Here is an 18,962-nt window from a genome sequence, read left to right as displayed (position 1 = left end):
ATTACAGTGATAGAGAGATCATTATTTTTAATAGTGACAGATTCCATAATGACAAGGTCTGTAGCACAGGACTGGCGCATAGAAAATATGGTGCCGATATTCAAAAACAGGACAAAATCTGAGCCTGGAAATTATAGGCCAGTAAGGTTAACTTCTACTTTGGGTAAAATCCTCAAGGGTTTCCTAAAAGATACTATCCTGGAGTATTTCAATAAAAATAGCTTCAAGATCCAGTATTAACATGGGTTTATGAGATAGTTCATGTCAAACTAATCTGATCAGCTTCTATGAGGAGGTAAGTTCCAGACTGGACCAGGAAAACGCAGTGGATGTTGTCTATATGGACTTTTCAAAGGCGTTTAATACACAAAGGTTGGTACATAAAATGAGAATAATGGGAATCGGTGAAAATGTGTAACAACTGGCTCAGTGATAGGAAACAATGGGGTTAACGGGTGTTATCCGAGTATCTTCGGCGTGCTCATATATTATGTTCGAGTCATTGCTCTGCATGATTTGCGGCTGTTAGGCATACTCAACACATGCAGGGATTGCCAGTTTGTTGAGTAATCCTCACGTCTGTTGAGACTGTCTAACAGCCACAAATCATGCAGAGCAGGGACTCGAACATAATATACCACCACACCGAAGATACTCGGTTAGCACCCAAGCATGCTCGGTTAACCCCTTATCCGAGCATGTTCGCTCATCACTAGTGGCTATTAATCGAATACACTCGGATTGGATCAGTTAACAGTGGGGGTATCACAGGCGTCAGTATTGGGTCTTCTTTTTAACATATTTATTACTTACCTTGTAGGGGAAATTCAAAGTAGAATTTCAATATTTGAAGATGATACTAAACTCTGCAGGGTAATCAACACAGAGGAGGATAAATTCATGTTACAGAGATCTATAGAAGCTGGAGGCTTGGGCTGAGAAATGGCAAATTAAATTTAATGTAGATAATTGTAAGGTTATGCACTTGGGTAGAGGAAATAAATGGTATAAGTATGTACTAAATTGCAAAACACTGGGTAAAACAGTCACTGAAAAATACTTGCGTGTATGGGGGGATGGCAAACACTACTTTAGTGACCAGTGCCAGGCAGCTGCTAACAAGGCAAATAAAATAATGGGATGCATTAAAAGAGGCATAGAAGCTCCTGACAAGAACATAGTTTTGCCTCTATACAAGTCACTAGTGTGACCACACTTAAAATACTGTGTACAGTTTTGGTTTCCAGTGTATAATAAGGACATAGCTGAACTAGAGCGGGTGCAGAGAAGAGCGACAAAGATTATTAAGGAAATGGGTGGACTTATTACAATATACAAATATATGAGTAGACAGTAAAGAGATATTTCTAATGAGCTTCCACTTAAGCCTGTGATGGGGACATGGGGGCCTCCTCTACATCAATACGAGAGATAGTTTAATCATAATCACAGATTCTTTACTGTAAGAGCAGTGAGACTATGGAACTCTCTGCCCCATGATGCTGTGATGGTGGATTCACAACTAAATTTCAAGAGGGGCCTGAATGCCTCTCTTGAACAAGATGTTATTAAAGGCTTTTGGCACTAAATTTTGTGATGGGGCGTTGATCTAGAGAATTAGTCTGATTGCTGTACATGGGGTTGGGAAGGAAATTTGTCCCCTAATATGGAGCTATTAGTGTTTGCCACATGGGGATTTTGCCTTCCTCTGGATCAACATGTTACGTTATAGGTTGAACTAGACGGCTTTAAGTCTACCTTAAACCTTAAAAACGTTGAAACTATGAAACAATTACAAGTTAAATTTCTTTTTCAGGGCATTCTGATTATGTCCTCACCATACTTATATAGTTTTTTTTTTAAGTTTTAATATTCTTGCACATCTTATAATGCCAATTTTGTGCCTTTTTTTAATAAATGGAATTTTGGAAAGGCATCCTGCACATCAGACTAAATGTGTCTCATAGCCAATCAATCACTGCTGCTTCTTCACAGTATACTCCCAGCCATTCGCTGTGCAGGGAACGACAACACTTAAATGGGGCTATGCAGTGGTTCCCCAAACAGCGGTTGGTCGGAAAAGCCTTTCTCTCTTGTCCAAGTCATAAGTGGGATCACCACCAATCATAAATTATCAAAAATTACCATAGCATTATAAGATGACAACATCCCTTTAAAAATTTATACAGGTTATTCTGGGAAACTAAATATGTATATTTATGAATTCCTTATGACTTCTTGTATTTCAATAAGTAAAAAAACAAACATACATTTTTAGGAGTTTTCTTATGGGGACTGGTGTTGATGTCAATGTGAGAAAAAAAAAGTTTTTAATTCATGGAATACAATCCTGCGCTACGAATACCCCAGGAATTAAATTAACTTTTTATTTTACCCAATTAGTGGACTTATTTTCTTTAACAATAATTACTACACTAGAAAAAATGACAGGTAATTGTATGGACATGCGTAAGGTATTTCCAAAAATCCACTGCCACATACCAGTCCAATGAGCTCGGGAGGCCGTTGTTTGACTTTATGCCATCAAATCAAACCATCAGCTTCAGTGACAATGATGAAATGAGTGAATGAACGGAAACAAAGGTAATCTTCTCAATTTGTTCTATAGGTAGTGAGATCATTACTATGGCCACTTCTCCAGTCCTCACGCAATCATTTGGACGTACAGGCGTGGAAAACTGTGCTACCATGTTGAGTTGTATAGTAATTCTGCATCATTATACAAAATTGTATATTGAGGAAACAAAGCTCTAAAAATGGTGTAGCTATTACATCAAGAATTGATTTCTAAATCCACATGAAATTAGTCATTTTATGGCTTTCCTAAGTTACCTGCATGCCTCGCATCTTCTGAAAGCGGGCTACTGTATCGCTCAGTGTGTAAACCCGCACGTGGCCCATGTGCAGTTTCCCAGATGGATATGGGAACATTGATAAGACATAGTACTTCGGTTTTGAATTCTGTACAATAAAAAAAATATATAATCATTTCTTCGTATAAAAGGATAATATGGGATATTACAATCCACCATTATACACTGTTTTATTGTTTCATTCACATATTTACAGAATAAAACATCTATTTCCCAGGGCTATTTGTAATCATGCAAAAAGAAAAAGTATTGGATTTCAACAAAAGAATCTAATGATGAACGCGGCAGCATTCTTTTCATCCCTAGGCATGCAAAATGTACTTTCTAATTTTATTTTATGCTGAGCATTATGTATAGTATTGAGACAGGATTAAAACAAATTATAATTGAATTGCTGGAAACTCTTCCAAAATTGGCATCTCATGAGGCAATTTCACTTATTGTTTTAGAAAATTTCTCATGGTACTTAAAGGGGTAGCATCTTGTAGGTACCCTTCATCGTAATTAACCCTGCTGTGCTGTTCGGGTCAATTTGACCCGAAAAAAAAGTTTGTGAAGCTGCAGATTATTTATTATGAGGATCTGCAAATCATGGTTAGGTGTATTTGTTTATGGATAGGTGTTATTATCAGTGTTGTTGTTTTGTTTTTTTGTATGAATAATGATTTTTATTATATGTACTGTTTTATACAGATATTGCGCCATATTTTCAGGCAGATAAACGATTTATAATATCATTGTGGATTATTTATTGAATCTACTATTGTTTATCGATTTCTCCAGCTCCGGCCGGTCTGTGCGCTCCATACATTTGCAAGTTACTGCAGATGGATGGGCTTTGAGTACAGGTCTGTGCAGGTCTGTTATGCTGTAGTATATAAGCTCTTATTGTTGCTAGAATAATGAGTGCTGTGATTTATTATTATTATTACTGCTGTTGTTCATTTATAGTGTTATTTTATTTCACAACGCTGATTTTACCATGTGAAAGTCGTGAGTGTCCATTATTTCGAACGTTGGAAAAAATGTGGCGAAGACGTCCATTGAGTGAAGCTGAATTGGAAAAGCTTGCCAATGCCTCAGATTCTGAAGAAGATATCCAACTGGAGAAAGGGTCCCAAGATGAGGACCACATAAGTGGCGGGGAAAGTGATTATGAGAATTCTGATTCTGAAGATGAATCTGATGAGGCAGTCCGATGCAAGCAATTCAGTCTAAAGATAAAAATGTCATTTAGAATTTGCAACCTTCTGTCCAGGCAGGAAAACTGTCCTCTAACATCAGATAATTCTCTAATAACTAGCCGCTATTAGACAAGTTTGGGATAAATGGATAAAGGTTCTTCCAACATTATACAATCCCTAGAGAAAATGTCACTGTGGATGAACAACTTGTGGCATTCCGAGGTAGGTGTCTGTTCACACAATATACACCGAGTAAGCCAGAAAAGTACGGCATCAAGATATGGACACTTTGTGAAGAATCCGGGTATTCGAGTCATTTCAGATTGGGTGTATGGACTAAGAGGACAAAATGTGACAACTTTTTTTCATTGAACCAACTGGGGCAGCTGTTGCTAAAACGAAAACTTTCAATGCTGGGCACTGCAAGAAAAAGCACTGCCGCAAGATATCCTTAGTAAAAAAGAGGTTCATAGTTTAACGTTTTACTTTACTGGAGATACGACCGTGGTTTCTTATATACCCCAAAAAACCAAACAGGTCATTCTGATGAGCACGATGCACCATGACAATGCAGTAAGTAGTCGAGATGACAAAAAGCCGCAGAAGATATTAGATTATAATTCCAAGAAAGGGGCAGTTGATACCTTAGATCAGCTAATGGCTGCATACACAAGCAGACGCAAAACTAATCGGTGGCCATTGGTTTTATTTTATAACGTTCTTGATGTATCTGCCTACAATGCATTTGTTTTTTGCCGAGAAATAAACCCCGATTGGAAGCAAATATACTGCATAAATGAAGACTCTTTCTGGAAGAATTAGCAAAGTCACTTGTTATGCCATCCATTTTAGGAAGAAAAGTAAAACCCTGAAGTGAAGGAGCAGCAGCCATAGTAAACTGTATCCTGCAGCATGCTCAACAAAACTAATCCACGGCCTCCACCAGCAATGTAAAAAGGGAAAAATGCAGCATTTGTCCATCTTCCTGTGATAAAAAAAATATCACATGTTCCAGTTGTTGTAAATATTTATGTAAAGCACATGTGAGTTATTTCTGTGCAGAATGTAAGAATGCCTGACTATAAGTGAACATGTACAAACTGTTTCTAAAGAAAATAAAGCAAACTGAAGTTTTGATTTTTTTTTTGACCAACCATGTTCACATAGAGTTAAATAATGCAACTGGTATTCAAATAATACACTTAGAGTAGCTAAATGTCAAAATTAACAAGACTTCAACAGGTCGGGTCATATTGACCTGGACAGTACAAGTGTATAGTCAATACGAACAGTACAGCAGAGTTAAAGGGGTAGCATTTTGGAGGTACCCTTCATGGTAATTAAAAGGGGTAGTATTTTGTAACAGGATTTGCCATAAATGTATTGTCTATGCGGGTTAAACCAATGGGACCTGCATATGTCTTGAGACCAGGGCTATGATACGCGTTGCTGTCATTTGGGAGGTGGTCAGAATTCCCATTAATTTGTATGGGAATTCTGACAGCAGTGCGCACATAGTGGTGCCCTGTTCTAAAGATAAATGCGAGTCTTATGGGGGGGACACGCATCTATTGTATGGTTATGAAATATACTGTGGAAATGAAGAAAATGGCAATAGCTCTGTAAAGAATAATAAAGCCAGAAAAAATAAATGCATAAAAAGAAATAATTTAGCCAAAAATAGACTAAACTTTCAGAAGGGACACGTATATATGCAGCTAGTTATATTTGGCCATATGTAAATGGAAAGAAAGACAGTGATGAAAGATCGAGAAAGATCTGAGATTATCTTTATTTCTTCTAGGCCAGTTTCAAATGTCTGAAATTCACGATCTGAGAACGTACTGCAATGTGCTTATCGACAGGGCTGTGGAGTCAGGGTCGTGGAGTCGGTGTTCATTTTGGTGGAGTCAGTATAAAATGGACCGACTCCTAAAATATATAATAAATTGGGTACAGTAGTACAATGCAGGAGATGCTGTAAATGTTTTCAGAAGATTTTGGGAAAGTTATGAAATGTCCTATAAATGTCTTTTCTGTTCCTGATGTAAGGATGTCGGCTTTTAGTTGAGATGAATCTGTGCTGCACTTTATGTACATGCTCAGCAGTGAGGCAGGGCTGTCGAGTTGGAAGTCAGGGAAATTGAGGAGTCGGAGGTTTGGCTTACCGACTCCACAGCCCTACTTATCGGCCATAGGTCTCCCAACTTGAACTCAATGGCCTCACATATGCTGATGAAGATGTGTGAGACGTGAGGACTGGGGCTGGTCCAGACAGTGAGGTCTGTACTTGGACTGAATGTTGGATGATTTAAACCAGCCTTAGTGTAATAATGTCAGTTCTTAAAAGAGCAGAGCTATTTGCAAAAGCCTTTTTGCTTTAAAAAAAATAGGTTGTCCCCTATCCCTAGCTTAGGAAATAACTTATAGAATGCTAGAGGTCCAACTATTGGGACCATCACTGATTCTAAAATCGGAGCTCTGGAACCTTGAGAATTGGGCTTTGCCGTCCCGCCTTGAATGCAGCAAAGGTGCGCATGCTCGGCTTCCGCTCTATCATCATCAAAGAGACTGCTGGAAAAAGTAGAAAATTACAGCGTACAGCTCTCTCTGGCAGTCTGACAAAGACTGGGGTGGAGGTGAAGCACGTGCGTCTGTGCTGTATTCAAGATGGGGCTGCTGAACCTTGATCTCGAGCTCATTGAGGGTCCAACCCTTTAAGAAGCTGACATTTGAAAGCAACTTCAATATATGCTTTATCAGGTTAAAGAGATAAGAAAGGGCAGATTCAAATATTCAGAAGGGCAATAGAACTTGCCATAAAGTTTGTCTGAAGCATAACATGGCTCACTTCCCATCAGGTGGCCACTTTATGCCTGAGGGGAGAGGTTGTCCAGAGTCAAACATGCATGTAACATGAGCTCCACTTTCATCCAAGGCAGGACCTCACAAAAAAAGTAGGTTTACACAAGCAGATTTCCACCCATAAAAAGTGTCGATCAACAATATTACAAGTTAATAGGTGCTTGTTTAAAAAGTAGCTAAACTTCTTTTTATTCCTCTTCCAGGCATTGCAAAGTTATGAATTCTTGTAATATACTTCATTACTGTATTTTGCTTCCTTGCCTCCCAAACATTATGCTGCAGTGCTGTTTCAATATCAGTATATGCACCTTTAGAAGCACCTTTTAAATGCTGCTCAGCAATACTGGACGACTCTATTCAAAAAGTCAGATTAGGGAAATTCTGAGTGGAGGATGGGGAGCAAAGAGGCTTAGACATGGAAAGTCCTGTACACAAATTGTTTGAATGCAGTGTACAGGACTTGAATGCAAGATGTTACTGAGCAGCAGTTGAAAGGAGCTTCTAAAGGAACGTGAATTGGGGATTGAAACGGCACTGCAGCATAATGTTTGGGAGGCAAGGAAGCAAAATACGGTAATGAAGTATAGTAGGGTACAGTAGAGTGTTTGGAATAGAAGGAAGCAAAATACAGTAATATAGTGAAATACTATATATTACAAAAATGCATAACTTTTAAATGACTGGAGAATAATTAAACAAAATTAATTCAAGGATAGGTCATCAATGAAAAAGACAACCTCTTTAAAGTTTTTTCCATTAAATCTATGCATAGGTCTGTGTATACGTGTATGTAGTGTAGTGTACCAATATACTCACCTACTACTTCTCTCTCTGGTGTTCAAAGTCGTTCTGCTTCGCTTGTCAGTGACATCACCGCAATTCAGACTAGCAGGGTGACATTATGGTGAGAACCGGAAGCCTCTTTTGCACTGTAAGCCTATGTAGCCTAGTTTTGACACTCCATAGACTTACATTGTAAAAGCCACTTTTGGGTCACGCAGAGCGACCCGGAGAGTCTACAGAGTGGTGACATTACTGAGAAGAGGGAAGAACGGCGCTGGACACCGGAGAGAGCAGCGGAAGGCGAGTATATTAACACACTCAGAGTACACACCATACACATATACACACATTTAGTGGGAAAAAATATTAATGGGAGTGATTCTATAAAGGGGTATTCCTATCTCCAAGATTCTATCTCAATATGTAGTAAGTGTAATAATAATACTAGCAAATACCTAAAATTAGAAATGTAGCATAGTTCTTCTAATTCACTATGTCGCTAACCCCATGTGCAGGGCAATGCAGTAGCTTAGATATCCATGGTTACGACCACTAACAACTAACTAACCATGGATACCCCACCTACTGCAATGCCCTGCACATGGGGTAAGCGACATAGCAAATCAGAAGAACTATACTACATTTCTAATTGGAGGTATTTGCTATTATTATTATTATTATTATTATTATTATTAAACCTACTATATATTGAGATAGGATGTTAGAGATGGGAATACCCCTTTAAGTCAAGATGTCCACATGTTTGCTCCTCCACTCTGCCTCATTTTTAAGGAATCTGTCACCTTTAACAATTCTACTAACCATTATATAAGATAAAAGACCCTCATTCAGAATACCTCCTTTGTATCATATTAAGGTCCATGAGAGTTCTCTTAATGGCATTAACAAATTCAGGAGTCCTCTATATGTAACTTTTCAGTACTGATCCAGGCCCATCCTCTGACCTGGCCATGGAGGACAGACCTTGTTTTGATAATATTTGCACAATTCTTACAGACAATTTCCAAGAAAACAAAGAGCAGAATAAAAATACTAGCAAAGAAATCTAAAAGTAGAAAGGTTGGGAGATAAAAGTATAAATATACTTACGTCTAATTCATTAATTGTAGTAAAATTGTCTTTTATCTTGTGATGCCAATTTTTTTCCACTTTTTTTCTCGTTTCCAAGCCATATACCTTTTCCCATTGTCCCGTCTCACTGTATATAGTCCTTGTGATTCCAGGACTTAGAACCCAATGCCAGTTTTTTGGCAGAGCATTCAGCCTTCCTTTCAGACAACTGCTGCAAAATCCAAGTCCCATCGCAACAGGACCCATTCTTCATATAGGAAAACCCTATAAAATATTACATAACAGCCGTCATACAATTTGTCACACCAAATATACGGTAAGTGATAGTGCAAGACAACAAATGATATTAATAGCACTGGGTACTCAAGAATAACATTATAGTCCATAAGCGTCCTATACGACAACATAATGAGAAGCTACACAACTTTCCACTACACATTGGGCTTTAATTCCCCTCCATGTTTAAGGAATTTGTAGTTTGTTTACTGTCAGTGAATGTATTCGGCAATTTTTCTGGTAAAATGAGACCCAATAACAAAAACCAAACCATTATAGTCAATGGTGGAGTCCTCAGAGGTCCGTTTGGATCCATCAAAAAGTGGATCTGTTCTCTGCAAGATTTCAGCTTTGTTCCTAGAATGAACAGAGAAACAGAATTGCCGAACGCAGGTGTGAACAGAGCATCAGCAAAGATCTGTCTGCTAAACCAGCTGGGCTCTAGACTAGAAGAAATTGTGGCAAAACCTCAGCTGAGAGGTATACCTGTATTGTGCTGCCTCTGAATGTATACTAGACTGATCTCATTCAATGACAGCAAACCAATATCTTGTGTTTAAAACACAACATAGATTATTATTTTTACGTATACAATGTTAAATCTGTAGCTCTCCTCCAAAAGACTGAAAACTATCACTATAGTGCCACTTGTAGGAGGCTACCCTGAAATTCAATGTCTGATCCATTAAGGATAATCAGCCAAATGAGAGGGGCCTATCTGTAGACAGCTGATCTGGATTTCTTGATTTAAAAACTTGTGTTTTTAAGAGTAACCCTTTAAGGAGAATGTACGAGAACAAAAACATATCAATACATTTTTCAGAAACAGCTAAATTCTTGTCTTTGAACCTTGTATATGGCCAATCCATTACATTATATTACATGGCCAATCCATCCAAGCTAATCATCTTTTATGTTTTGCTTTAGGAAAAATTGTGGCAAAAATGGCAGCAAGAATGCCCCTTGGAAAAACCCTTAAATGGTCACGGTCATTTCAACAAATTATACATACCGTAAGTTAACAGTACAAGTGAATTAAAAAAAACAACTTTGCATTATAGAAAATATTAAGATGAACCCCCTTCCACCCGCCGCCCTCCTCTCACAGAATTACAGTAGGAAAAAGAGCTGACATTCTAAGCCTCCTTAATGCAGAATTGCACAGTGGACAAAAGGAAGTGACAAATCTAATTAAAATTTCATTTGAAGCCCAGACTCCTCGCAGTGTCCAGCTGACCGAAAGAGGAGGTCTATTATGAAAGACTGAGATTTATAGATTGGACAGGTAATTAGACAGGAAAGGTCTCTTAAGTTTTGAAAGGAAGGGAAGCGAATATCTAACACCCTTTAGAGACAGATATTGTTCCTCCAGGATGAGCTTCCTTCCATGAAAACATCTTTGGTAGCCACTAGGGCACCAGTGGAAAGTTATGAATATCGGAGTTTGTATAGATCCGATATCAATGGGATATACATTTTCAGCTTTAAGGCTAATCGGGGAAGAATATGCATGTTTTCTCATCTATAAGCCCCAAATCAATAGTGACCAGATAACTGACACCAGCAATGTTATGTTTACTATCTATAAAAAGGCAAAATCCCGATAAAAAATATGGCAGCGAGCTCAAACTACTGTGATCCTCAGGAGTGAAAATATCTCATAAGTTGGAAATTTCATAAAATCCTGAAGGGCTGAGAACATCCCACAACCCGGCCCACGTGAGGTCATCAAGGGGGGTGGGTGTGGGCGTAACTTAGGTGCTGATAAATGAATTATAATCTGTGTTCCTGTAGAGAGATACACATTGGTATATGCATGAATCCGGTGGACTCTCCTTTGCTAAACTGAATTATCTCTATGATCGGCGTAGTAAGTTATTTTGTTAATCATGTTTTATTGTCATGCACAGAGTAGAAATGACAAAGTGCAACACTAAGGGATGAGGGGAAGGGAGCCCAGACACTAACGAAAGAGGGGGTGGAAACCCCCTAAGCTGATCTGATATCACCCTGTCTTCCCTACCGTCCCAATATTGGTTTCTCACCAATCGCCGATCAGGAACCTAAAACCCTGTATCTCCCTAGATCTAGGCACTGGCTAGGGAAGGGGGGAATAAACACTAGTCAGTTCCCACTAACAACTAAAGACAGCAAGGGGAAACAGACGTGGGGGAAGTAACTTAGCTTAAGCCGACTTCAGAGAGATTACACGCACGACCTCTTAGCATCAAAGAGGAAGTAAGCAGACTGCAACAGCTCCAAGCTTTCACAAGGGGTCATGTGAATATCACCAGCACCTCTCTATAGCAAACAGGAAGTATTTAAACACCCAAGCCTGGGTGTCAATTAGCCGGAGTGAGGTAGCCACTGGGTCCTAGAGACAGATCTAAGAGGGTGTCTGTAATGCCAAAAGAGATCTTCTGCAACCAACTGCAGGGCGACTGTCACGTCTGACACACCCATGACATTTATTTTATGTAATTGTATATGCTGTATTGTCTGTCACCTTTGTAAAATCTTTTGTATATTTTTTTAAAAACACTGCCTATCGTTCTGGATTAGATATAAAATGTAATAGTTCTGTTCCTTTTGTTCTTCAAACCGCACCCCGAAGCCATACGCTGCCTGAAACGGCATCCAATCGGCCAGAAAACGATTGACAGTGGCAGCTAATTATCTTTCTTGGACTATTGTGGAGTTAGCAGTGACCGTACCGGCGGTATATACATATATTTCATGCGGTGGAATCGGAAGTGTATATATCATATGCTCACTGTTAGTTTCCTAATAACCGGCCTATTAGTGGAAACAGCCTTTGGCCTCCTCCATTAATCTTCGGTCAATTGAGTAATTGTCCAGACGATAGGGGGCAGCAGAGAGCTGTTCATGACAAAAAGATAATAGCAGGTGGATCTGCATGACACCCGGGCTGTGATCTTTGGCAATAACTTATCACAGAAATCTGATTTTCCCCTTTTATGAGACAATTCTCCTCCCCTTTCCCTCCTCACCATGAACTCTAAAAATCAGCTAAATTGTCTCTCATTGAAGATAAGGTGAATGACCATCTCATTGATGGATCAGACTACAGCTGCCTATTAAAGTCTATGGAAAGGGGGTGTGTAAGGAGCAGAGTGAATGAGAGGCACTAGAACACACAGACAAATACTGCTGCTGGCTTCACAGCTACACTACTAAGTACTGCTATATAATGTCCACCATGCTGCTGCTTCTGATCACACACGTCTGTGTGTACTGTGTATGGCAGACAACATAGCAGTTAGTCTCCATCCACTAGCCTCTGCAATGAGGAACAAAAATGGGGAAAAAATCATAATGTGAGTTTCAATTTTGCAGGCAAATATTAATTTTTTTAAAAAGGTTATAGAGTTCCTGCACCTTTACAAGATGCATGTCAAGACTCTGTTGTCCGGTATCCCGGGACCAGGGGCTCCTTCCCTATCCCTAACGCTAGGGGCGCCCAAGCTGGCCCTGTTCCCAGGATTACTTCTGAAGGTGAAGACGCCAGGTCCATGTACCTTGTCTGAGCTCCTCAATCCACCCTCAGTCTGTTCCCTTTCTCCACCCAGGGCAGAGGGGAGTAGTAGTGTATCGCAATACACCAACCAGACTAACATGGTAATACAAACAGGGATAAAGGAAAATATCAACCATACAAAATATACTCACACAAACAACAGAGGAAAACACCAGTGAGTGTAGAATGGGATAAACCAAAGTTGGAGAAGGAGGGGATCAACACACAATCAAAACCATGCAACAGTCTCAGATAAATCCACCAAATGCCTTCTCAAACAACAAAAAACAAAACTCCTAGAACTATGCAGCAAGAAGCTAGTTCTGGCAATAACTGCTTGCCAGAGCCCAGAATATATAGGAGAGGGGAGTGGCTAACAGTGAACCCCTGCACTGCTAAAAGAAACCTGCACCACTTAATATGAAGGTGAAATGCTTCTAGTCAGTGCAGGAGTGGGAGGAATCAGACTCTGTGGTCTCCTGGCTCCTCTCTGTCCCGTGACAATGCAATTTTTTGGCAACTTGATTTTATGCTGCTTGCCCCATATACAGGGTGGGCAATTTATATGGATACACCTAAATTAAATGGGAATGGTTGGTGACATCAACTTCCTGTTTGTGGCACATTAGTATATGAGAGGGGGAAAACTTTTCCAGATGGGTGTTGACCATGGTGGCCATTTTGAAGTCGGCCATTTTGGATCCAACTTTATTTTTTTCAATGGGAAGAGGGTCATGTGACACATCAAACTTATTGAGAATTTCATAAAAAAACAATAGTGTGCTTGGTTTAATGTATCTTTATTCTTTCATGAGTTTTTTACAAGTTTATGACCACTTACAAAATGTGTTCAAAGTGCTGCCCAGTGTGTTGGATTGTCAATGCAACCCTCTTCTCCCACTCTTGACACACTGATGGCAACACCACCGAAGAAATAATAGCACAGGCTTCCAGTATCCGTTGTTTCAGATGCTGCACATCTCGTATCTTCACAGCATAGACAATTGCCTTCAGATGACCCCAAAGATAAAAGTCTAAGGGGGTCAGATAGGGAGACCTTGGTGGCCATTCAACTGGCCCACGATGACCAATCCACTTTCCAGGAAACTGTTCATGTAGGAATGCTCGGCCCTCACACCCATAATGTGGTGGTGCACCATCTCGTTGGAAAAACTCAGGGGACGTGCCATCTTCAGTGCATAAAGAGGGCAACACATCATCATGCAGCAATTTCAGATATCCAGTGGCATTGAGGTTTCCATTGATGATGAAGAATGGCCCCACTATCTTTGTACCCCATGTACCACACCATACCACCAAGATACGAGATGTGCAGCATCTGAAACAACGGATACTGGAAGCCTGTGCAAGCATTTCTTCTGCAGTGCATGTCCTATTCTGAACAGATTTTGCGGATCAGATTCGGTCATTAAAGTCTATGGGGAGCCTTGTAAAACAGATGAATCTGGATCGACAATCTTTGCACCTCAGTTTTCCATCCGAGTTTTATCCATTTTCAACTGACTCATTGTTAAGAATCAATGGATAGAAAAAGTGCAGGTAGTCTGCCTGCTTAAGGGAAAAAAATTAGATGGGGGGGGGGGGGGGATAAAAAAAATCTGTCTGTTTTTCTTAAATGATAACATTCTGTATGTGTGAGCCTAGCCTTACAGACAGGCTGATGATCAGCCAAGACATTCAGGAGAACAACATTGGAGTCTTGCTGGATTATGAGCAAAAGACCCTCTAATATTAGGTAGTGAAAACCCATCAGGCACATTATTATTCTACACTTTGAACTCTACCGGACAACTGAATGGTAAATGGGATGTTTTTAAGAGAATCCTGTTCTCTCGACATGCATTTTCTAGGACACTTTCAGCTTTTGCTAGCCTTTTCCTACTTGCAGATCTCAGAGGGACAAGGCGACAATCCAAATGTACCACTTCCAAGGGTCGCAATAAAACATAAAGCCACTGTAACAACCAAAATGAAGACAGTCGGCGCACCCAATGATGTGCCAACCACAATGTCCCAATTTATAATGCTCCGGGCAATATTCTCCCTTGATAAAGTCATTGGCTTCAGTACTCCCAGTAAATATTTTCCTTGTTTGAAGATGCAGGGGAGCGCCTCCTGGTGGCTCACATACAGCGTCCAGGTCGTGCAACAAAGGGAACAGAGAAAGAAGCAGTGAAATGACTGCGAGCCCCAATACAACTGTATGGATACAATTATAATGTGCAGTATATTTTGTCAATGGTCGGCCATACAATTGTATAGGTGATGAAACATCTGGTTATACATTGCGTGAAATATTTGAGATTCTGGCATAATCCACAACCTTTTTGGTTGTGTTGGCATATGTCAATTTTCTCTTACCAGTAGCTTTATGCCTTTGATGGATAAGACAAACAATTCAGGCACGTTATCTTTTTGGTGAGGTGCAAGCAGTTTGACCTGCCATGGATCTACACATTAGTCCCAATCCAATGGGGCTAATCACCATCAGGCTACCTGCTTCCATTTTTTTCACTCAATGGGAAGCAGTTTGTGGGTGTTTATTGCCTGTAATACATGCAGAAATCTGTGTGAAAATACTGTTAGGAAAGTATAGGAACAGTTCTGCCATTTCTGTCCTGGTCCACAGGAAAACAGAATCTAACTGTACTTAATGACACAGGGACATTTTATCAGTGAAATCTTGGCTTCATAGAATGATAGAAGGTTAGAGTTGGAGGGGCCTCCAGGGTCATCGTGTCCAACCCCCAGCTAAACCATCTCAGTGAATCTTGCATTGAGCAGGGGGTTGGACATGATGACCCTGGAGGTCCCTTCCAACTCTAACATTGTAAAAGACCAAAGAGTTCTTGGCAAGGAGTCTGAGGGTCCTCTTGTAGAGAGTACAGGAGAACTTGGCAGAGGGAGCGCAATGTGTATGGGAGATAGATGACAGCTATCCATACAGTTGTATTGGGGCTCGCAGTCATTTCACTGCTTCTTTCTCTGTTCCCTTTGTTGCACGACCTGGACGCTGTATGTGAGCCACCAGGAGGCGCTCCCCTGCATCTTCAAACAAGGAAAATATTTACTGGGAGTACTGAAGCCAATGACTTTATCAAGGGGGAATATTGCCTGGAGCATTATAAATTGGGACATTGTGGTTGGCACATCATTGGGTGCGCTGACTGTCTTCATTTTGGTTGTTACAGTGGCTTTATGTTTTATTGCGACCCTCATCAGCCCAACTACCCTCAGCTGGCAGCTACGTTGTATATGTGGCACCTTAGACTGTTTACATCACTATGCAAAAACGGCAGCATAGTTTCTTTTTCAGGATAATTCTGCATTAAAAACGATGTTCTAATACACGAATATAGGTAGAAAATTATGGATGGCAAAAGGATACTATTATAGTATATATATGGGCACAGTTGTGATGGAGTAAAATAGGGTTTCAAGTGCTCAGGGACAAGCCACTTTGCCCTAGGCAGGGTAATGATTTGAGGACCAGTCCTCATGGCCCCCAGCATGTCATGTTTGCAGGATTTCCTTAGTATTGCACAGGTGAAAAAAATATTAAGGCATCAGACATTGCCACAGGTTCTCTCACCTGTACGATACTAGCTGAAAACATGATGTGTGGGGGCCGTGAGGACTGGAGTTTGGGAACCACTGATGTAGGCACAGAGAAGCTGAATCCAACGATGTATCACTTAGATTACTGGGTGCAGCCGTTCTGACACTATCAGAGCTTTAAGATTTAGCAATGCAGTAGAGCTGAGGAAGCTAACCCCACCCCCATTATAAGCTCTGTATATATAAGGTCTATGGTCAGTGAGGTGCTTTTCACAGGACGGGGCGGAGTCGGACTATTGCCCATGTGCATGCTAGTCACCAATGTAAATCACCAGGTGATTAAAGCTTCAGTATGAGTAAACAACAGCACACAGCCAGACACGTGACACATCATTGAATTCTGTATTTTAACCCTTACCTCATGGTGTCCTCATTTTACATAGTAAAAACCTGCTGACAGATTCCTTTTAAATGATTAGCCACACCATGAAGCACTAAGTGTCAGGAATTAATTTGAACAGTCACCCTGTGCAGCCAGAGTCCTGCTAAGGCCACATTCACACGTTCAGTATTTTACCTCAGTATCTGTAAGCCTAAACAAGGAGAGGAACAATCAGAGAAAAAGTATAATAGAAACACAACACCACTTATGTATTTTTTGGCTTACAAATACTGAGGTAATAAACTCACCAAATGCTGAAATTGTGAATGTGACTTTCAGTCAAACCGCATCAGCCAGTCTGTGTGTGGGTTCAAAGTTTGGATTTTAATGTTGTCTTCATTTAATGGAAACTTCTCATGTAAAACAATGCTATTAACCTGCAGGTATAGGTGCGGTGCCGGAACTGAGAGCCCCGCTGCCAGGAGGAAAGTAACCTTATTCCTCCCGGTAGGGTTGGGCTTCCAGTCAAAGGGGCAGTGCCGGCATGGTTTGAGTCACTGCTCTGTGCATAGAGAGTAATATCTGGAAGTGCGGCCCCAGCACTGACAACAGACTTAAAGCCAGGGGCATCTGACTGCAGTTTGCTGAATCCTAAGGGAAGGTTCACATGGGAGTATTTTCGGTCCGAGTGCTGTCTGTGAAAACATGGACAGAACACGGACTAATGTTATTCTATGGGGCAGTTCAGACAAGCATTTTTTTTCATGGACTAAATCTGAGTGTGAGAAAAAAACAACCTGCAGTATGCACTCTTTTCTTCCATGTGTTGGATGAGAATCGCCCATACTACGCTATGAGGGTGCAACAAAAAAACAGATTCCATATCTAATATTCTCTATCTATAGCATCTGATTGTCACAGATACATTGCAATTCTGTAAGAGGAAACTGTAAATGATTAATAGCTGCTACTGTAAAACAACGGATTGTATACAGACAGCGCAAATTGCAAGTGTGTGGCAATTTGCAGGCAACCTGAGCAGAATCCTGACAGTGAGTATAATGACCACTGTTACGATTTTGCAAGATGCAGTATGAGTGAATGCAAGAAATCATGACTGGCCTGGAAAACAGCTTTAACTGAATTATCATGGCAGTGCAGGATTCCTTCTTCCATTTATTCATCTATACGCCCCCATATGGCAGTTCGGGCTACAGGACAACTGAGGCTGAAACTCCTGCTGCACAGCCAAGGTGTCACTGCTACATCACAGCGCAATACAAATGGATGGATGGGATCACATAGAGCGCCAACCTATCCTCCCTGCCGGCAGAGTCACTGAGCCATACAAACAGCTTTAAAATGGATCCGTGTCTCTGGTCAGTAAGACTCAGAACATGTCCTATTATCACACATTTTGTGGATCAGACTCGGCCATTAAAGTCCATGGGGACCCGTATAAAACAGATGACACTGAGGACAGACTTTGTACCACAGTTTTCCATCCATTTTTACTGATACATCATTCGGTGCCAATGGATAAAAAAAAAAAAGTTCACAGTCTGCGCCAGTGAAAAAGGGATGAGAAAAATAGGCAGGCAGTGAGGATGAGACCGGAGGAGACCCGGATGCCTGGGAATGTACACTTAGGGGTGTGTTCACATCTTCAAGTGTTCAGATGCAATTTTTCAAAATCTGGAAGTGGATACAAATAATGAGATGTCTCAGACTCCCCGACGTCTATGATACTTTACCAGCTACGGCTTCAAGACTGCATCAGAAAACCTGAACATGGAAAGAAGCCCTAGGACTGTGCAAGAAACGCGCCTTTAACAAGAGGGATGGTAACAACCAATTGTCAATTTATTCATAAACTGCCAGGAGGAATAACAGAGAAACAGTACAACATGCGTTCTAGGAAAGGAAGCTCCAGAATTGGGGAGCAAGAATATTTTACAGAGACAGATGAGTCCTAAGAGCTGATGGGCGTCATTATAAGCTCCTTACCTCCTCGCTATAAGGGGCGCTCTTCTCTTATGGAGGTAGCACTGTATATTAGTTTCTATTATGAGAAAACATTGGTAATTTATTTCCTTCCCTCATCCCTATGCGTGCCAGCACGGGAAGCATTCTCTGCAGTACATGCATTGCTGGATCACACCTTGCCATTCATTCACCTCAGGTGATCAATGCTACATGTCTTCATACATGATGAGAGGACCTTACAGAAGACACAAGTGGCTGGGGAGTTCTGGTGCTGCATTCCCTCTGCTGCCTGTTATCCACAAGAAGCATACAGGAGAGGAGAGCACACTGCCCAGTGGCGGCGGTGAGGAGAGGCCGGAGCTCGCCCCCTCTCTGTGACCCCG

General features: G+C 40.7%; 1 protein-coding gene across 4 annotated transcripts in view; it reads right to left on the bottom strand.

Moving 5' to 3' along the window:
- Window positions 1–18,962, bottom strand: part of LARS2 (leucyl-tRNA synthetase 2, mitochondrial) — a 278,140-nt gene that overhangs the window by 244,907 nt on the left and 14,271 nt on the right. For 3 of the 4 annotated variants that reach the window (XM_073678171.1, XM_073678167.1, XM_073678169.1), the window contains exons 2-3: window positions 8,837–9,082; window positions 2,854–2,982 (exon numbers count right to left, since the gene is read on the bottom strand). In XM_073678171.1, the coding sequence (XP_073534272.1) occupies window positions 2,854–2,982; window positions 8,837–9,064 (357 nt within the window). In that variant the 5' untranslated portion in view covers window positions 9,065–9,082. Of the gene's footprint in view, window positions 1–2,853; window positions 2,983–8,836; window positions 9,083–18,600; window positions 18,950–18,962 lie in introns of those variants that run through there. The other variant, XM_073678170.1, reaches the window with a different exon arrangement.

This window comes from Phyllobates terribilis, unplaced genomic scaffold (genome assembly GCF_046119375.1).
Source record: "Phyllobates terribilis strain yellow unplaced genomic scaffold, ASM4611937v1 Scaffold_4__5_contigs__length_816908805, whole genome shotgun sequence".
In the NCBI taxonomy this organism is placed as follows: Eukaryota; Metazoa; Chordata; class Amphibia; order Anura; family Dendrobatidae; genus Phyllobates; species Phyllobates terribilis.
This window is presented reverse-complemented; position numbering and strand designations above follow the sequence as displayed.